The sequence below is a fragment of the Myxine glutinosa genome, chromosome 4, assembly GCF_964187855.1.
Source record: "Myxine glutinosa chromosome 4, kmMyxGlut1.1, whole genome shotgun sequence".
Lineage (NCBI taxonomy): Eukaryota > Metazoa > Chordata > Myxini > Myxiniformes > Myxinidae > Myxine > Myxine glutinosa.
In genome coordinates, this window is record NC_136264.1 from 192,906,259 (window position 1) to 192,928,338 (window position 22,080).

A 22,080-nucleotide genomic window follows, 5' to 3' on the forward strand; every position below is an offset into this window, starting at 1 on the left:
TCTACAAGCACCAGCTCCTTCGCATCAAGATGTGAAAGGTCTAAGGCAGGGGCACCAACCCAAAATTGAGAGCAGTATTTCATCAAGCTGTTGGTGAAGGCCTTATAGGTTGTTGAAAGTTTGATTTTGCCCAGGAAAATCTTTCCACAATGGAGTCGGCATCTGGCTTTGGAGACCAACTCCGATGTGTGGTTTGCCCAAGTGTGATCTTGTCGCCTTTTTGAAAATATAATCGCAGCTCATGTTGAGGCATAACAGTACGAGTGATGAAAGTAGCAAAGTAGCTGGGAGGGTGAGGGACAATTGGGGCAAATGAGGGATAATGCTGGAAATGTTTGCTGTGTTTTACTCCGACGAGTGATTTATGCCAGAAACGTCTGATTCCTGCTTCCCATGGTTATTAGCAGACTTCATTCAGCATCCCTTTGATTTAATCCATTGTTCCATTAATTGAAACATTGCCTCAAACAGGGAACCATGGTTGTCATGGGGCCCGCAAGGCTAACCCCCGCTCCAGCAGGGAAAATGGCCTTAAAACGATCATTCATTCATTCATTGTTCCATTGATTGAAACGGAAAGGAGGGTTTACCGTGGGAGTTGTTGTATGCAGATGATCTGGTGTTGATTGCGGAAAGTATGGATGGACTGAAGGAAAAGATGAACAAGTGGAAGGAATGTATGGAGACAAAAGGTCTGAAGGTGAATATCGGAAAGACGAAGGTGATGGCAAGTGGTAAAGCATGTGGTGAGGTGGAAAGAACTGTGAAGTGGCCATGTGCTGTGTGTAGGAAGGGTGTCGGAGTGAACTCCATTCAATGTACAATGTGCACTGAGTGGGTTCATCAAAAATGTAGTGGTCTGAGAGGATCATTAACCAGTGTGGCAGCTACATTCAAATGTAAGGTATGCACAGAGGGAGCTGCAGATGGAGGAAATGTTGAGTTGGATCTTGGAGATGGCGTGAAGCTGGAAGGTGTGAAAACATTTTGCTACCTCGGAGACATGCTGAATGGAGAAGGTGGATCAGACTCGCCAAAGGTTGCTAGAGTGAGATGTGCATGGAAGAAGTTTCGGGAACTGAGTGGCGTGCTGATGAGGAGGGGAGTGTCGTTGAAGCTGAAGGGAAAGGTGTATGCTGCATGTGTGGGAAGTGTTATGATTTATGGGAGTGAGACATGGGTAATGAACGTAGAGCAGCAACGAAGGTTGGAAAGGGTGGAAATGCGAATGGTTCGATGGATGTGCGGAGTATCGTTGAGAGAGAGGAAGACAAATGATGAATTCCGAAAGATGATGGGAATAGAGCCTGTGATTGATGCTGTGAAGAGGAACAGGTTGAGATGGTTTGGTCATGTGTTGAGGAAGGATGAAAGTGACTGGTTGAGAAGAGTGATGGAAATGAATGTAGAAGGAAGTAGAGGACGGGGAAGACCGAGAAAGACTTGGCTAAAGATTGTGGAAGAAGAAATGCGGGCAAGGGGGTTAACAAGGAGAGATGCAGAAAATAGGGCAAAATGGAGAAGATTGTCATGGGGACCGCAAGGCTAACCCCCGCTCTAGCAGGGAAAATGGCCTTTAAAATGCATGTTGTTGTGTGTTGTTGTGTTCCATTAATTGAAAACTTGTTGGTCTATTTTTTATCAGAAAGTTATTTTTTTTATAGATCATCCTACCATTTCTCTTCAAACTTTGCAGCTCTATCTGTAAAGTATCTTTCTTCCCAAAATTTTTTTGCCAGTGTGACTTTGATTCCAATATCCTCACTATGTTTGCTTCTTCTGTTGACTCAGCAATGGAAGGGTGCGCTGAACCTCAAACAAAAGGTCGTTGTTGCTTCCTCAGTCATCTCCCTTGATTTTCGCATGCTCTGGTGTGTCCAGATATCCTTGACAAACTTTCTTCTTGTGAAAGCAATGTCTCATCGACATTTTCCAAGATCAAAACAACCATATTGCCCTTGTGGTGTACGTACTTTGGTCTTGTATCTGGCAGCAGTTATTCCTTAAGTATTTGCCTGATTGTGTTGCTGTCGTTTTGTGTCATTTTATACTTACTAACCCCTCTGAATCCACCAGTTTTGCTTTCCATATCATTCTTATCTTTGACATCTAGTTATTCAACCGGTCACATAGCCATGAGTCACATCATTACTGAATGCTGACCTGTTTAAGATAAGAAAATCTGGTCTCTCATCTTGAACATTTTGTTCATAAAATAAGTTTCTTATCTCTGCTTCCCTGAAAACCTCACGTGGCACATGTTCCATTTATCGACATTTGGCAGAAACCTCACGATTTTAATACTTCACATTTGCCTTTTGCCCATGGACCCGGATCAGTGGTCACGCTAGTCCTGATTATTCAGTCGAAGATCATGGCAATTTCTCTGAATGTATGTCATGTATTCAGCAGAGTCTGGCACCCAGTGATCCATTTGCTAACACCAGCTGGGATCAACTGCACACGTATTTGGCAAATTTTCCAACCAGATTTAGACTCCCAAAGGTTTCCTATCTTCCACTTCCTTAGAAACCCGTGTCCCTCAGGGTGCTATCATGGAGCGTTTATTTTTAGTTTACATTTCGAACTGTTCCCCCTATACATTCCCCCTCCTCCTGTCCCCTTTTTGGACTAGTTATACCATGTTGCTGCTTATTTATTTTCTGTACATGGAACAGTTCCTTGTAGACCTGCTGCACCTGGATGCATCACCCAAATATATACAGTACTGTCGTTTTGCATGGGACAAGTTCCTCATTCCAGTTAAATCTAATGCCCTAGCTTCATCTCCTTAAAAGATTGTGCACCGGTAATTCTTACCATGATTAGCTTTTGATAGATCGGTGGCTGTTGAAGCCCTTCAATTTTCCCTGAAATGCAATCCAATGTTGACGAGAGCATATCTCCCATCTCCAAGCCATTTTAAAGTTCAAACACAGGTTGTTGTCACGTTTTGTTCATCATTCTTCAAAGATAGGTATGTGCCCCCCTTGTTCTTTGACCACTTACTACCTGCTTTTATGCTCTGTCATTGCATCGAATACAATAAAAGGGTTTTCATACCAATTTTTTGTGAACACCAAAAGAGGTAATGAATTAATGTGAGTAATAACAATGAATATTGCTATATTTTAACTCGGCATAGAGATGTTACTACTCTTTGCTAATCAAAAGTCTCCAATGGTCGAAAGTACGACAGACTGTCACTAGAATCGGCATTTCCGTAGATCTGTGCTCGGACAAAGGCAGAGCTCGAGGAGCATTAGAAACTGGGTCGATTTTGGAATTTTATTTGGCATGGCTGTTTGGGGTGCATTTCAACCATTTTTCGAAAAGCCGATGGTTTATTTTCACCTCGGTATGTTTTATTCGCCATCATCTAATTTGGCTTCTTCCTCATCTTTCAGATGCTTCGCTTCTAGAAGCTCGGCATATTCTTGTTAAAGCAAAACAAGTTCTTTCCCATAACCTCACTTCCAAGTGATCAATTAAACTGCACAGCTTTAAATCAATCTCATTCTGTACAAACACCGAGCCAAATGCTCTCCAGATCCAACCCGTATGCACCCAGCGCACAAAGGTACAACACCCCCTTTCTCCTTCCCCTTCCTCTTTTCCATCGATGTACACATGATAAATATAAGGCCCATAAATACATTTTAAACTAAGTGCACCACTTGTCTGTCAACCTCTGATAAATTTTTTTAATGTTTCGCGTCAACATTTAGGGAGGGACACAGGAAGTGTTTCTGCCTGTGGTTGTGAGCAAAACATTTCCTTTGTAGGATCCAGTCAATCTCAGAAATGCCACTATTATCTATAAAGTATAATCCTAAAATGATTAACCACTCCTGTGCCACACCATCCTGCCAGAGAGCTTGGACTGCACATGTGCTTTTGCCCAAAATTCGCTGTGCAAAATTATTTATCACACAAGGAAGGTCAACTTCACAATAAAAACTTTCTATCCTTAATCATATTCATATAAAAATATTAAATACAGCCACTTTCGGCGAGCTGTGCGAATACCGTGACATATGACTCGCACGTCACGTGGGGCAGACCAGCCTTGACATAAATCCATCACCGACGTAAATCCCACACTTAAAGCTGCACAACAATTTTTCATACTTGTACATGTATTTATAACTTGCTTATTTATGAGTGGGCACCCAATTTATATCTTCTTCTTATCAGATTATCTTGCTTTGCGCCATCTTGATCTTGCTCTGCGTTTTACGCTTGCAAACATATTCCTTACTATTAATCTGCCTGAGTGCTGAACTTTGACCAATAATCTGCATACAACCAACAAAATTCATCACTTTCATCTGTACGTAGTATGTTCATTCGGCGAGTATCTTTTTGGTAAGTTTATTTTGACAAGTCATTTGTTAGGTAGTTGCATCATTTATAAGCATCAGTTTCCAAAAATGATGACTACACCATTCCAACTGAGTTGTCGCCGGTTTCAAATTTAACTAGCAATTTGACGAGACCAAATAAGACCCAAGGAAAACACCACAAAAAGTTGGACTTCACTTGGAAATACCTGTGTTTTCCCATGGATAACTGTGCGGCACATTATTACGTGCAACAGGATTTCATCAGTTGTGACGTCAATCCTCAATATCACACATTTCCAAAATTATCGTTCTCACAGCAACACTTCTGCAACATACCAACAAGTAAAATAATATCAGCGTGGTAGTCCACATACCAATCAGACATCAATTTCATCTTCTAAACACCACGTCCACATCCGCATTGAAATATTGATAAACATAAACCTCCATCCTGATGACGAGGCACAATAGAGTGAGTGCAAGCCTCTGCCGAGCTGAACAGTTTACGTTTTGTATCCCATATATAGGCCAGATCTGAACCAACATCTAGTCATTTGTTATTGTGGCCTAACCAACTCGTCCACCTAGTTTTGTCAAAATCCATCCAAAACTTTTTGAACTATCATGCTATGTATTATTTTTGGCCCAATTACTCAATGGTGAAGAATCACTTTTAGAAAAATAATTAATTCTCGTATCCGTATCCGTTTTCAGATTTTCCCCAAAATCGAATTGATTCTTCCTTGTCAAACAACCAATCTGTCCACCAAGTTTTGTCAGAATCTGTCCACAACTCTTTGAGATATTCTGTTCACAAACAGACTAGAAATCACTCATAGAGCGACACTTGGCAAAACAGAATGAATCAAACACTGTTGCGGCAAATCCTCCACTGTCAGCGCTGGAAAGAGGCAATGAGGGGCCCAGTTTACCCGTGGATTAGCTGTTGAGCATAATCAGAGGAAAAATGGGTCTCCATTCCCCAGGATACAGGAAATAAAATGAATGAATAAGTCCTTTCATACGGTGTCTGATGTGTGTAAGTCTGATATGTACTAAACTAACCTTAGAGGTCGAAAATATCGTTAGTTTTGCTACATCACCCTTAGTTTCTGAGATATCGGCTAAAATGTGTTTTATACGTTGTGATGTTGACAGGCAAACTTACAAGTCCATACGCTTCAGAAATCTGTTGGTTTTACGTCATAAGGTCAAATTAGAAGTCCGTTGGAAATTGAATGGAGAACATTTTGGCGTCATCCGGAAGTTGATACGACTTCCGGTTCCAGAGTTATCACTCAAAACGTGTTTTATGCTTTTTCAACGTCACATCCTAATGCGTCGACCAATTTTTTTTCAAAACTTTGTTGCAGGCCATCCCAGGGATGCCTGCAATCTGCGAAAGTACGATCAGCTGAGTGGTTTGAGCTGTGTACGCCAGTGAACAGACAAACAAACAAACTAACTGAATTAATCAACATACTTGGTGAAATAAAAAAAATAGGGTTTTCAAAGGGCCAAAAAGGCCAAATTTGTGTCCTACAGTGTTCAAGTGTGTAATTAAATTGAAATAAAATATAGATTTTAAAAGTTATAGAAAAAGAAATTCAGAAGTTTACCACCGATGATGCAGTGTCTATTACACCACCTTATTTAACACGTTACATTAGTTATTTGTGCCTGTTGTTTGTGTCCTTTATGACGTATTTAAAACAGTAAATTTATTGGTTGAAATTATTTTCAATTTTGTTTGACTGCCAGACAGGCAGATAGAGTAAAAAACAAATATATGACTACTCTCTGAGCCTGGTGTTGGCTTAGCGGTTAGGGCACAGGCTTGGGATCCTCGGATCCTGAGTTTGAATACCAGTCGATCGCTGAATTAACGCCAGGGGGGTTGACAGCCCGGCATCCTTCCGAGGTCGGCAAATTGAGTACCAGCTTACTGGGATGAATGATCCTGGTGTGTACCTCGATTTAGAATAGGTACACCGTATCCCTGCATGTCGTAAGAGGTGACTAAGGGTTGGCGTCAAGAAGGGCATCCGGCCATAAAACCAAATGCCTCAAACAGTGAACCATGATTGTCATGGGGCCCGCAAGGCTAACCCCCGCTCTAGCGGGGAAAATGGCCTTAAAACGATCATTCATTCATTCATTCATTCTCTGAGCAAGAGCATTCGGGATGAGATTCAGAGCCAAAGTACTGCTAAACTACAGGTTTGTTTCCCTATTGATGTTCCGATTAGTGTTCAAAATATAACATTCATTTGAAATTGTTATTCTTCAATCATAAACTGACGTTTGGTTCCTTGATGTGCATCAATCCAAAATATGAATGTGAAGGCAACTGGACCGAACACTACTTTTCAGGGCAATTTGAGTATGAGATACTCTGTGGCAGACACTCCATTTGTTTCTTAATTTATCTTTTTCAACAGAACTTGCTGTCCCGATGCTGCAGATGATGTATCATATAATACAGAGGCCACGTCCAATAAATGTGCCTTTATATGCACCTGCACATGATACATCCTTGGACAACTGCCGAGCTACAAACGGCTTTGGCAATAAAACAGATTTTAAAAATGCAATAAACGCAACAACTCCTTCCAAGCACTTTGCAATAACAATCCCAAAATCGGGATTTGTCTGATTCAAGGAAACGATCCTCCGAGAGGAGCGCACATCCCGGCCCGATTAAACAATCAATCACAACGATGAGGAGATCGTGTCCGTGTAAGGGGCGAATAATGCAGTCGAGTCAATCAAGCGATTGCAAAACTGTGTAATCTGTTGCCTAATGGCATTTCCTCGCCAATTAGTCGTACAACCAAGACTTCTTTTTTTAATAGTCTCTTTTTATAGTGTTTTATTATTTTTATTTTGCACGATGGTTCCGCTTCACATTTCCTCCCAACTGTTTATTCCCCCTTCGTGTTATACTCGGTGTTTCTGCATCATTCCTGGAGCTAAGGTGCAGGCCCTGTCTCCATTGGTAACAAGACAAAGGATTAAAAGCCACAAAGCAGTCACACAGAGATAAACCCTTGGGCTCCTACACAGTATTGTGTTATTAAAGAATCGCTTGTTTTGCCAGTTTAGGAATCCATACACTCTGCTGTAACACCTTTTACTTCACCCTCAAAACGAGCTGTCCTCCCCTCCTGAGGGGTCATAATTATAGTTGTTGCAAACGCAAACATGGAATACTTTGGCTCGACCCCTTCCCTCTAAATCTTCATTTCTATCTGCTCCCACTGCCTCGTTCTAGATTTTTCTCAATTTTAATATCTTCAATTTACCCCCACCCCCTTTTTACCTCCGTGCACACAACTTTATGGTTCCTTATGGCTTTGCCATGTCAAATGATGTGAACCTTTTGGGTGTTTTATTATTATTATTATTATTATCCATTCATGGGATATGTGCATCGCTGGCAAAGCCAGCATATATATCACCCATCCTTTGTTGCCTTTAAGAAGGTGGTTGCATGCCTTAAATCACTGTAGTCCATATGGTGTACAGTCACGTGAAAAAGTAAGTACACCCCATGTAAAGTTTTGACTTTTTCAACATATTTCAACATACAGCTATTTGATCTTCATTTCACCAATATTGATAGATAAAGGTGATATAATATAACAAATATCATGAAACATTTACATTTTGTAGTCCATTGTATAATTTAAATAAACATAAATGCAAATTTCGCATGTGGAAAAAGTAACTCCTCCATGCAGAATTCTTTCAGCTGTGCGATGTTTGAGGGGTTTCTTGCATGCACAGCTCGTTTCAAATCCCCCCACAACATCTCCATGGGATTTAGATCCGGGTTTTGACTTGGCCATTCCAGAACCCTCCATTTCTTTCTTTTCAGCCATTCCTTGGTGGATTTACTGGTATGTTTAGGGTAATTGTCATGTTGCAAGGTCCACCTTCGGTTGAGCTTCAACTTTCTGACAGATGGCCTCACATTATCCTCAAGCACCCTCTGCACCAAGCCCTCAAGCACCAAACTTTAGTCTTGCCCTGATGTTCTTTCTGGACAGCAAAGGTTTCCTCCTGGCACACCTCAAATGTAGATCAAATTTGTGCAGCCTCTTTCTAATGGTAGACTCGTGCACTTTGACATCAACAGTGGCAAGAGCTACCTGTAGGTCATGTGATGACATTCTGGGGTTCTTAGAGACTTCTTTCAGCATCTTGCGGTCTGCTCTCGGGCTGAACTTGCTGGGGCGGCCTGGCCTGAACTAGTTGGCAGTTGTTTGGAATCCTCTCCACTTGTAGATGATCTTCCGGACAGTCGAATGATTGATTTCAAATTGTTTGGAGATCTTTTTAAATCCCATCCCAGACTCGTAGGCATCTATAACCTTCTTTCTGAAGGCCCCAGAGAGCTCTTTTGATCTCCGCATTGTGACGCCGCACACTTCAACGACAAAGAGCAAACCAAACTAAATGTCTGAGGTTTAAATAAGACAGGTTCCTCCAAGATCCTCTCTGATGATGTTCTAATCATTTGCACCTGAGCTGGTGCACCTGATTCTAATTTTAGGTATTTGAAGTAGTGATAAATGTCGGGGTGTACTTACTTTTTCCACATGCGAAATTTGCATTTATGTTTATTTAAATTATACAATGGACTACAAAATGTAAATGTTTCATGATATTTGTTATATTATATCACCTTTATCTATCAATATTGGTGAAATGAAGATCAAATTGCTGTATGTTGAAATATGTTGAAAAAGTCAAAACTTTACATGGGGTGTACTTACTTTTTCACGTGACTGTAGGTACTACAGAAATGTTATTATCTTCTACAAAAAATGGGTCCAGCGATGATGAAGCAACAATGGTATATGTCCAACCCTCTCTCAGCAATCTTCTCTTTCAGCAAGTGTTGGAGGCCCTCAATCTCAAACAAGAGGTTAACACTGTCTCCTTGGACATATCTCAGGCATTCGACACTATGTGACACCCTACTTTTCTTGCCATGCTTCCTGCCTGTGGTATTCAAGGCCCCTTTTACCACTGGATTCATGACTTCTTCCACTCATGTAGTCAACCTGTTGCCATCAATGGAACTCTCTCCTCCCATCATCCAATAGAGGCTTGAGTTCCCCAAGGCAGTTTTGGGACCAGTCTGGTTCCTCATCTATATTAATGACCTCTGTGATGCTTTACAAAACCCTCTTCTTTTTTGTCATGTCGTACCCCCATCCATCTGCTAGGCAGACAGTAGCTGTGTCTCATTGCTGATCTGGAAATGGTCTGATAAATGGAACATGTCCTTGAATGATCGTTGAATGTCCTTGAATGAACATGTCCTTGAATGACCCGATCGACCTGAAATTTAAAGAATTTGCATATTCGGTCACTGAATTGGTTCACCAATCAAAAGCTAGAAGCTCTTTTTTTTTCACCAAAAAAAATATTTTAATTTTTTTTCGTTATTTTGAACATAAGGAAGACGAAGGAGAAGATGCCTAAATACAAACGGATGCGGACAGGCTTTGCATTTTTAGATGCTTTCTAGTTGGTTTTTTTTTTTTTAACCGCTTCTTCTCTGATATTGACCTCACTACTCTCTCAGTCCTCAGACCCTCCCGAACAACTCCAGGGTGCATATGTTCTTCCAGTTACCCTCTCCAGGATAAACATCCAAAATCCAGGCTGACTGCACCCCTCAACTCTTCTATCCCTTGCTTCTTTTGACAATGGAACCACCTTCCAGTGGCTGGTCTGTCTCTCTTTTCCCTCCAGGACTTCATGCAAGCAGTGCATCACCATCTCCTGTCATCCCCAATTCTGACCCATCATCCTTATTTACCTCCATTCACCTTTCCTAACCTATCGATCTAACTTGCTAGTGTTGGTTTCCTCTCCTCCTTCCTCTTATGTTTCCTGTTCATTAATTCCCTTCGTGTTTGTCCCACTCACTGTCAGTTGTGCCCTGCTCTTCCATGAGCCTTGCTCCTGTAAAGCAGAAGTAGCCAGGAGAGAGTGTGACTTGGAGCAAAACTTGGAGTGGTGATGCTGTTCCCATAAACACGTTGCCCTAGTCCTTCTCATTTGTGGAGGTCCTGGAAGATATAATACCGACGAAACCTCTTTTTTTTTTTGCAGTGCATCACGTTGAGCAACCAACTAATCAGAGTATAGATGTCTCCTCTTGTGAAGACATCTGAAGAATATTTTGCTGGACAGCCTACAGGTACAAACACTCGCCTCTACACTGTCTAGCTTGTGTTTGAACCCCTACCCACCTATAAACTGTCATCCCAATGTTTCACAGGAAGGGTGATTCTTCAATGTGCGTGCGTATTAGTTGGTGGACATTGAAGAATGCACCATGTCCTTTGTGAAGAGTAGGTATTGCTGGCACCGTGGCAAAATTCCAAATTCCTGCCCTAACTATTGCTGGGAAGGCAATGGCAATCCACCCAGTATAACCATAACCCTTGCCAAGAATCTGACTCTCTGGTATGGTACATCAGAATCAGAAAATGGTCTCCCTTCTTTCTGCCTCAAAAAGAAAATTATTCCTCTTTCTGTCTTTATTTATTTTCTAGTTTCTTCTTTCGATTCGATCTTTGCCAGTTAAGGGTTTTTTTTTGCATATTTCAACACCCTTGTATCCTCAGTGTCCTTGGGGTGTTTTTTATTTTATTTGCAATTTTCATAATCACCATTTTGTCCTGGCGATTAAATTTATCGGACAGAAACAGCCCTTCCAAAGACCGCTGTTGATGCAAACTTGTGAAACATAATTTCCATTAAAAGTTTCAGATTGCACACTGCCCTTTTTGGTGGTTGCCCATGGAAATGCCCTGTAGCTAGAGATCTCAGTCCAGGAGTTTTGATGGGATCGAGGGACTCTGCCACCTAACGCAGGGATCGTGTCCTCATTCCACGGCTCTGTCTGAAGCTTCATGAAACGGTCAAACCCCTGAATTTTATGAATCCCCCTCCTGCTATGTGTTGAGGCAGTGAAACTTTTTTTCCTCCTTGGCTCCATGCATGAGGATGCTATTTTGTCAGGCCCTCAAATCCTTTACCATCAGCGACATTAGTTAAATCTAAAATGTAACCTCAAGTCCTATAGTGACAGTGGTTTTTCAAGAAAGGTAACCTCAAGAAAGGTGTTTTCGTGTGGCTTTGCTAAAATATGTGAAGGTATTTGAATGAATTTCCATTAAAAGTCCTTGAATCACCTTCACTCTTTCATTCCTCTTTTCTCCCGCCTCTGGAACAAACTCCCTCACTCCCTTCAATCCCACTCCTCCCTCCAGGTCTTTAAAACAGCTGTTCACCACCATCTCTTGTCTTCCCCCATCCAAAACCTTGATCTTTTCTACCCCCGCAAATTCACCCCAGATCCACCTTGTTTGAAATTCCAACTTCTTTCCTGGAAGTCCTGGCAGTGTCCATATGTTTTATACCTCTCCCACCCCCCCTTCCCATGCCCCCCCCCCCCCAAAGCCCTCTCCCTATCACAGATCTCTCGATGTCTCCATGTCTCTCGGTCCCTGCTCTCAAATGTTGTGTTTGTGTCCTTCCCCCTCTCTCCCCATCTTGTCTACCGTTCCCGATGTTATATGTTTTATGGGTCGGTTTGTCTTTCTGTGTGATTAATGTTCGCTCTTTCACGAGCCTCGATCTTGTATACAAAAAAAAAAAAAATTGTTATTTTGCTCTTTTTATTTGTTTAATCTTCTTTTTTTTTGGCTGTGTACCATATTGGTCATATTCCATATCATTATATTATTTGTTTTTTGTCCTTGTCCGTCTGTCCTTTGCTTGTTTGTTTGCACGTTCTCTTCCACTCCTTCTCTTCTACTCTTCTACTTCTACACCGAGCTCGTATTCACGCTGTTGAAACCAAAGCATTCAAAATCATTGGAATCTCCCGCGATGAAGCTACCTCCGAGGGCCTTTCACTTACTCACCGCAGGCAGGTTGGTGGTCTTTCTGTCTTCTACCGACTCCTCTCCGGCCTTGCTCCCCCAGCTCTCTCTCTGGGCTCTGTCCTCCAAATATTCCTACAGATCGCACAAGATCTGCCTGCAACCCTCTTATGGTTAAACTGCCAAAATCGAGACTCTCTGCTCACCTTCACTCCTTCATTCCTCTTTTCTCCCACCTCTGGAACAAACTCCCTCACTCTCTTCAATCCCACTCCTCCCTCCAGGTCTTTAAAACAGCTGTTCACCACCATCTCTCATCTTCCCCCATCCAAAACCTTGATCTTTTCTACCCCCACTAATTTCACCCCAAATCCACTTTTTTGAAATACCAACTTCTTTCCTGGAAGTCCTTGCAGTGTCCTTGTGTTTTATGGTCCTTGTGTTTTATACTTCTCCCACCCCCCACGCCTCCTCCCCCCAAGCCCTCTCCCTCCCACAGTTTTCTCGATGTCCCTACTCTCAAATGTTGTGTTTGTGTGCTTCCCCTTCTCTCCCCATATTGTCTACCGCTCCCCTTTTTATATACTTTGTTTGTTTGTTAGATTTGTTTGTGTGATAAATGTTAGCTCTTTCACGAGCCTCGATTCTGTACACAAAAAAAAGGGGAAAAAACCCCATTGCCATGACAATGACTCCATGACTTTCAAACCCTTTGGCATCTCACATTTCCATGAGCCAGACCACTGTATAAAAATAGCAGAAAGCAGACAAGGAGAACGCCTTGCCTTGAATATGACTGATGATTCATCGATTGTTAATATAAACTATTGCTTTTAGCTGCCCAAGGAATGCTCCATTGGTTGCTACGTTCGGAGCTTGCGACCGTTACTCCAATTCCAGTAGCTTACGGTTACCATGAAATGTGTTGCATCACCCAGCTATCCCCAAAACACACTTGCGTAGCACCAGGTCATATCCCAGACATTGCACGCAGCAAATTACTTTCTCCGTCTTCATCTGGCTTTGTTAAGAACTGCCATTGTGCTGAATACACCGATGGGATCATGGTTTACCTGGCGTTGGCATAAAAGGACCACTGTTAAAGCTCCTTCGAACAAGGAGTTTTAACAATGTGCTGTCTTTGACTTTTGATGTAATGTTTTAATTTCCATTAAAAGTTTCAGATCAGATATTTTCACCTGGCTGGTTCGGCAGAGGCAATCCTTCTTGTTTTATTTCTATTTTATTGAATGTCCATTCAAATCCTTGTTCAGTGATGTGTGTTTCTGAATTGTTTTGTTTTCTGCACCCTCCTGACGATGCCTCGGGATGAACCAGATGCATAAGGCTCTCGTGATTATAGGCCGAAGACAGGACTGGTACACATGACCGAGGCAATGGCCCAAAGTGATCCCTGTGGTTCTCGGGCTCGTTCTACCTGTCGTGTCAAGAAGTGGGCAATATGTGTGCTGATGTCAAGAAGTGGGTAACACCAATTGTCTTTTGTTTTTTGTGCTATGCCAATCACTGAATCTTATGATATATGTCGATCACCTGCCTCCCCTGCGGGTGGGGACACGCACCTTGTACTCATATTGGATGTCGAAGAGAGAAAGTTTCACAAAATGCGGAGCAGCCAGATATGTCGTCGTCCTCTTTGTTTTTAAATATCGAATTATGGTTCTGAAATCCACCATTGTCTTGGACAACCATACGCACAATTGTTTGCTTTGAGTCACCATTACCAGAGCACCCTCTCGTCTCTCCTCCCTACTCCTCTTCCTTCTCACCATCCCTCTCTCATCCAAAAATGCTCGTATACATTTTCTGCTAATGGGGATGAGTTTGAACTCGAAACGTGCTAACCTTGTATGCTTTCCAGCGTTATTTTTTCATTTTGTGCTCTGTCGTCGCTTGAATTTTAGCTCCTTGCGTCCTGTGCTTTGGTTTCCGCTCTCTCAAAACCATGCGGAATGTAAAAAGGTCCATGCTTTGTGTTTTCCACTTTACAATGCACAGCAATATTTTTGGGGCAATTTCTTTCAATTGCATGCACTTTGGCGCACTTATTGTGTACAAGGGTTGCAGAAACGCTGGTTCGTATTTGGCAGATTTGCCATTGCAAGGCGATGTTTTGATGGAATTGCATAATAATGAAAGAATCCAATCATCATAGTTATAAAGACTTGTTTGTAAAATTGTTTGTACATGGTTGTTAAATGGTAAAAGATGCCTATCCCTCTGAAACGACGTGTGGTGAGGCACACGGAGTGCTCCGAGTCACACTAGTAATCATAATAATAATCTTCTTCTTCAGACGCCATATTTCCGAGCTGCCTCTATCAATGGTAATGATTCTGCTACCATTCGATAGAGTTTTACTTCCTGCAACATCCTTTGGTATAATAATTCTCGTGGCTTGAAAGGAGTGTTGCAGTGATGTGTTGCAGTGATGGTTGTCCTTCTGGAAGTTTCTCCCATCCCCACACACGATCTCTGGAGCTCAGCCAGAGTGACCATCAGGTTCTTGGTCACCTCTCTTACCAAGGCGCTTCTCCCCCGATTGCTCAGTTTGGCCAGGCGGTCAGCTCTAGGAAGAGTCCTAGTTGTTCCAAACTTCTTCCATTTAAGAATTATGGAGGCCACTGTGCTTTTTTTTTTCTTTTTCTTTTTTGTATACTGAATCGAGGCTCGTGAAAGAACTAACATTTATTTCACAAACAAATCAACCAGACAAACAAAATATATAAAAAGAGGGAGCGGAAGACAAGATGGGGAGAGAAGGGGAAGCACACAAACACAACATTTGAGAGCAGGGACATCGAGAGAAATGTGGGAGGGAGAGGGCTTGGGGGGAGGAGGCATGGGAAAGGGGGGGTGGGGGGTGGGAGAAGTATAAAACACAAGGACACCAAGGACTTCCAGGACAGAAGTTGGTATTTCAAAAAAGTGGATTTGGGGTGAAATTAGCGAGGGTAGAAAAGATCAAGGTTTTGGATGGGGGAAGATAAGAGATGGTGGTGAACAGCTGTTTTAAAGACCTGGAGGGTGGAGTGGGATTGAAGAGAGTGAGGGAGTTTGTTCCAGAGGCAGGAGAAAAGAGGAATTAAGGAGTGAAGGTGAGCAGAGAGTCTTGATTTTAGCAGTTTAACCATAAGAGGGTTGCAGGCAGATCTTGTGCGACCTGGAGGAATATTTGGGGACAGAGCCCAGAGAGAGCTGGGGGGGGGTGGGCAAGGCCAGAGAGGAGTCGATAGAAGATGGAAAGACCACCAACTTGCCTGCGGTGAGTGAGTGAGAGGCCCTTGGAGTTAGCTTCATCGCGGGAGATTCCAATGATTCTGAACGCTTTGGTTTCAACAGCGTGAAGACGAGCTAGGTGTGAGGCAGGAGCACCAGCCCAGAGGGGAGAGCAGTATTCCATTGAGCTGCAGATGAAAGCCTTGTATTTGGTGAGGAGCTCAGGTGTGCCAAGGAAGGACTTCGCACGACGGAGGATGCCCAGTCGGCGACTGGCTTTGGAGGCCAGATTTGAAATGTGGTTTTCCCAGGAAAGATCATGGCAGATAGTGAGATCCAAAAGCTTGAGTGACAGAACTTATTGGAGAGGATTATTCAGAAAGTGGATGGGAGGGTTGTCCAGTCGGTCTTTTCGGAGAGACATCGTAAGAGTGTGAGATTTCTCAGGATTGAAAGACATGTTCCACTTGTTTGCCCAGTCTGTGATTTTGTCCAGGACTGCAGAAAGTGAGGAGGCTGCAGATTGCCGATCTGAGGGATGAGGAATGGAGCGACAGAGAGTAGAGTCATCAGCAAAGAGATAGAGAGGATTTTCAAGAGAGTCAGAGAGATCATTGATGAAGACCAGAAAAAGCACAGGGCCCAGAACACTGCCTTTCGGAACTCCAGCCTGAACAGGAAGAGGAGATGAGAGAAACCCATTCAGGGCCACACGTTGACTACGACTAGAGAGGACGTCCGCCAGCCATGCTTGGAGATTTCCATGGATACCAAAGGAGGAGAGTTTGGTGAGCAGAGCGGGGTGCCAGACCGTATCGAAGGCACGTGATATGTCAAGGGAGACAGCTCTAATTTCCTGTTTGGCATTGAGGACCTCCATCCATTGTTGAGAAAGCAGAAGCAGCATGTCCAGAGTAGAGTGACCAGGTCTGAAACCAAATTGATGATCAGAGATCAAGCCATTGGAGAAGAGGAAAGATTTCATATCTGAAGCAATGATGGATTCCATGACTTTGCTGATAATTGGGAGAAGGCTGATTGGTCTGTAGTTGCTAGGATCTGTTTTTGCACCTTTTTTGTGCAAAGCGGTGATGTTGGCCGATTTCCAAGCAGATGGAAGATGACCTTGAGCAAAAGAGAGCGTGAAGAGAACAGAGAGAGGGAGTGAAAGAGCGGAAGAACAGGATTTTAGGACCCGGGGGCTGATGCCGTCAGGTCCAGTTGCAGAATCAGAGTCGAGGGTTGACAGAAACTTTTCCACCTTGTCAGGAGGAAAGGACACAGAGTCCAGGAGCAGCTGGGTACGACTGGTTACGGTGGGTACAGAGAGGGATGGGTTTGGGACACAAGATTTAGAGGAAAACACAGTGTTGAGGCATTCAGCTTTTTCACGTGCGGAGTCAGCCGTGTCGCCGTTTGAGGTGAGGGAGGGGATGGAGGGGGAACAAACACCAGAAACAGATTTGACCAGATGCCACCAGGATTTGGAAGAGGGAGACAGATAAGAGAGTTCGGTCTTGAGAACGGAGAGATATTGTTTCCTGGCTCTCCTGAGGGTAGACACACACTTATTTCGGGCTTTGTGGAAGGAAATGAGATTTCCTTCCGATGGATTTGCTTTCCAGGAGACGAAAGCAAGTTGTTTCTGGGCAACAGCCTCACCACAAGATTCCTTGTACCCTGGACGGGAGGAAGGGTATGACAACTGAAGACGAGATGGGATAAATCTGTGCATGAGAGAGAGAGCAATTTACTTTGGAAGAATTCCCAGGATGAGTTGATGTCAGAGGCGGTAGACATGGGAGACCAGTCCAGATGATTGATGGCTGCTTGAAGACCGTGCCAGTTGGCCTGAGTGAAATGCCAGACTCGTCGACGCTGAGGAGGCTCTCTGAGAATGGTCAGAGAGATGTCCACTTTAACAAGCACATGATCAGATGAGCCGATTGGAGCAGAAGAAGAGCAGCAGACATTTTCAGGGAAGTTGGTCATAACCAAGTCCAGAAGAGAAGATGCTCCGTTGACTGAGATCCGGGTCGGGAAATTGACAGATTGTGTCAGTCCCAGTGAGTCGCAGAAGTCCTTTGCTGAAGAGCCATGGCTGGTGAGAGAGGTACCCACACCCAGCCAACTGGCATGGTGACAATTGAAATCACCACATATGAGGAAGAGAGAGTTGGGATGGGTAGATAGAAGTTTGGTCCATATTATCAGACAGCGAGATGTAGATGGAGTCATCACTGTTTGGTGGACGGTACAACACACATATGAACAAAAGGTGGGAGCGAAGGGGAAGCCGTAGCCAAAGGTATTCCTGGGGGTGAGGTGGAGAGAGGGCAGTGCAGGGCGAGTGAGGAAGAGAGTTTTTAGCCGCGTCGCAGACGCTGGTCATAGAGTGCCCTCTGCTGTTGTTGTTGTTGTTCTTCTTCTTGTTGTTCTTCTTGTTCTTGCAGAGAAGACAAAACCTCAAAGCTCCACCCATTCTGGGAACCATAGCTCCACCCATTCTGGGAGAGGCTTCATATAAACAAATATCCACCATTTTATTAACTCGCATAGCTTTGAGGCCTGTTTTGTAGGCCCGTGGTGTCTTCCTCTCTCACACAGTTTTATTTCAAATCAAATTCGATGTATCATTTCATTTTTCACAGTCGCTAACATAGTTTTAGACTCGTTTGAAAAAAAACGGGAAGAAAATCCGATGAAAGTTGCCCTTTATAGAATGAAATGAATTCTCAAAGGCCTGTAACTTCAAGTCCATTGAGATATTTTTTTAAAAAATCGCGGCATGGTCAGTCATACACCGCCCGAAATAACAGACGGGGAAAATGCCGAGATATATATATTTTGTTTAAATCGCGGCATGCTCAGTCATACACCGCCCGAAATAATAGACGGGAAAATGCCGAGATATATTAAAAATTCGTCCATTTGATGACAATCGTCACGATGAAATATTTAATTTATACGTCGTCACAATAATGTGGAGAGAGGAGCATAGCTTCGTTCACGTGTCGCCACACACGGGAAATTGCCGAGATTTTTTTTTTTTTAATCGCTGCATGGTCAGTCATACACCGCCTGAAATAATAGACGGGAAAATGCCGAGATATATTAAAAATTCGTCGCCACACACGGGAAATTGCCGAGATATATTTTCACTTTGCACAAAAATAACATCAAGTAATCGAATCAATAGGAATGTCCTATGCCTATAACATCGACGTTATAGGCATAGCTGCATCTAGGCATTGTGTAACATCGACGCGGCTTTTGTTTTAATTAAAACTTTTTGTACTTGTTTTTATAAAGATAGCAACCCCACCTCCAGGACGAGGCTCAGGTCTATCATACCGGAGGAGGGAGTAACCTGGGAGAGATACCAAGGAATCAGAGACATTATGAAGGAGGAAAGTTTCTGTTAAGCAGATCATGTCTGGTTTGTCAGAAGCAACCTGTATAGAGAGATCAGTCAAGTTTGAGCGAAGGCCCCGGATGTTTGAGGTCCATACCGTTAATGAAGAGGAAGGGGGAGCATCGGATACAGAACAGGGGGCAGGGGGGGAGGGGTAGGGTAAGATGTGGAAGAGGAGGAAGAGGTAGGGAGAGCTGTTGAAGGTGTGTCAGAGATTTCAGAATAGCTTAGAGAAAGGGAAGAATGGGGCGGACAAAAGGTTTGATGGTGATTGGGTGAGGCACAGTGAGCTGTTATTTGAGGAGGGGGAAGAGCGAGGCAGAAGGTTGGGGGAGATGAAGGTGAAAGTTGGAAGGGGGAAGATGCGGGGAGGACGCTTTGAGGAGGAGGGGTGAGAGGTGAGTCTAGGAGGGGAGGAGCGAGGAAGAGTCTCGGAGGGGAAGGGTGTAGGGGGAGTTTAGGAGGGAAGGGGCAAGGGGGGAGATTTGAAAGGGATGGGTGATGGGGAAGATTTGGAGGGGAGGGGCAAGGGGGAATATTTGAAAGAGATGGGTGATGGGGAAGATTTGGAGGGGAGGGGCAAGGGGGTAGATTTGGAGGGGAGGGGTGATGGGGAAGTTTTGGAGGGGAGGGGTGATGGGGAAGATTTGGAGGGGAGGGGTGAGATTGGATTTTGAAAAGTGTACGATTAATGGGAAACGAACATTTATTGCACAATGAGTTTCTTGTGACCTTCGAGTCAAAAATACGTTTGAGGACGCTGAAGGAGGGGTGGAGTGCAGGAGAGTTTCGGGAATGTATAAAAAAGGAACTGTAAGAGATGGAATTTTTTTTTGGAAAGAATAGATTTGGTGAGCAAGTCAAAAGCATCCTTTTATAGAAGAAGAAGAAAAAGGTGTTATAATATACGACAGAATACAGTTCTTCAGGGGAAAGTTTAAACATTTTTAACAACGTGATCACGTGATCACGAACAACGTGATCGAAGAAGGAACGAACAAATAAGAACAACGAATAAACAAATAAGAACAGAGAAGGAAATATATTTTTTTGTTTTTTTTTGTTTTTTTGAGTTGAGATTTTAAACAAGGAAGTATGGGGTGAAAGACTGGGACAAAAAACAGAGAACGAAAGTAATTGCAGCGCAATTGACGAACCGTTGAGAGAAAAACAAAGCCTCAAGTTCGGACACGGTAGCCTACTAGGCCTCAGAATACGCGACATTAATTAACCGACGATTTTGTATTCATGTATGAAAAATTAACACCGAGAATCTTACTAAAGACACACTATAGGTACACACACCGAAAGATAGATACAGTTTCGACAAAAACACAATTGTGAAAAATTACTTAGCTTCGAAAGCGTGAGCTGAGTGCATGGACAGCTTCGAAAAAACGTGACCTCCAATCTTGCGCATGCGCAAAACAATGTGCTCTTGGGAACCTTCAATGCAGCAGAATTTCTTTTTGTAGGCTTCTCCAGATCTGTGCCTCGATACAATCCTGTCTCTGAGCTCTGCAGGCAGTTCCTTCGACCTCATGGCTTGGTTTTTGCTCTGATATGCATTGTCAGCTGTGAGACCTTATATAGATGGGTGTGTGCCTTTCCAAATCATGTCCAATCAATTGAATTTACCACAGGTGGACTCCAATCAAAGTGTAGAAACATCGCAAAGATGATCAAGAGAAATGGGAGGCACCTGAGCTAAATTTCAAGTGGCATAGCAAAGGGTATGAATACTTATGTAAATGTGATATTTCAGTTTTTTTCTTTTTAATAAATTTGCAAAACTTTCTAAAATCCTGTTTTCTCTTTGTCATTATGGGGTATTGAGTGTAGATTGATGAGGGTAAAAATGAATTTAAACGATTTCAGCATAAGGCTGCAACATAACAAAATGTGAAAAAAGTGAAGGGGTCTGAATACTTTCTGAATGCACTGTATATGAGTATATATGTAAATATATGTATATTTCCGAGTATATATGTATATTTCCGAGTATATATGTATATTTCCGAGTGTATATGTACGAGTATATATGTATATGTACGAGTATATATGTATATGTACGAGTATATATGTATCTATGTTCTACCACTTTTAAACCCAATAATTTGCGTTGCTCCGAGCAGCAAATGGATCTCGGCACATCTGTATCCTGGGGAGGCAAGCGCTGACATTATATTTCGTTCTCATTACCATATTGTAATTGCATTCCTTGATTTTGTTTTATTACCACAGGGTTGTATTGAATCCTATATTGTTTTTTTATACATTATTTAATTGCCCTATTAATGTATTGTGTTTCATTGTTATCGCATCGTGATGCATTCAAATTGTGTAATGTTGCCATGGGATTGTGAAATGTGTTATTATTGTATGTTGACGTTTTTGTTAACGTTCCGCTCTGTTTGGTGTGCTTGTTGTGCGCAGGATGGGGCAGATGCAGGACAGACTGTGGAGGTAAAAGTCACCCGCAATTAGCCACATAACCGCATTCTCTACGACCACACGGTTTCACCTTGGGTGTGATGACTTTGTCTTGTGTGATATTTTGACGTCGTTGCGTTTCCAAATCGTTTGGATTCTGTTGCAGCTTGCCTTGGTTGACCTTAGGGGGTTGAGGGTCATACTCACCCTACGAGCTTGGTACGAGACTCTGGGAGTAGGACATTCAGTTGAATGAAATTTAAAGCCAAAATGAAGTTGAAGGTGGAACAAATTAGAGAGAGACCTCGTCATGGTTTCTCTAATGCTGCCGGGATGAATACATTCGTTCATTAACGAACTCAGCTTGCCAAATGTAGGCCCAGGTTTACTGTGAGATAGGCCCAGGTTTACTGAGGTAGGCCCAGGTTTACTGTGAGGTCGGCCCAGGTTTACTGTGAGGTCGGCCCAGGTTTACTGTGAGGTCGGCCCAGGTTTACTGTGAGGTCGGCCCAGGTTTACTGTGAGGTCGGCCCAGGTTTACTGTGAGGTAGGCCCAGGTTTACTGTGAGGTCAGCCCAGGTTTACTGTGAGGTAGGCCCAGATTTACTGTGAGGTAGGCCCAGGTTTACTGAAGTAGGCCCAGGTTTACTGTGAGGTTGGCCCAGGTTTACTGTGAGGTCGGCCCAGGTTTACTGTGAGGTCAGCCCAGGTTTACTGTGAGGTCGGCCCAGGT

At 43.1% G+C, this 22,080-nt stretch overlaps 1 protein-coding gene across 2 annotated transcripts in view; it reads left to right on the forward strand.

Annotated features, from left to right (window-relative positions):
- Window positions 1-22,080, forward strand: part of FHIT (fragile histidine triad diadenosine triphosphatase) — a 153,014-nt gene that overhangs the window by 111,577 nt on the left and 19,357 nt on the right. For both annotated transcript variants that reach the window (XM_068114153.2, XM_068114152.2), the window contains exon 4: window positions 21,351-21,380. In XM_068114153.2, coding sequence (XP_067970254.1) covers window positions 21,351-21,380 — 30 coding nt within the window. The remainder of the gene's footprint in view (window positions 1-21,350; window positions 21,381-22,080) is intronic.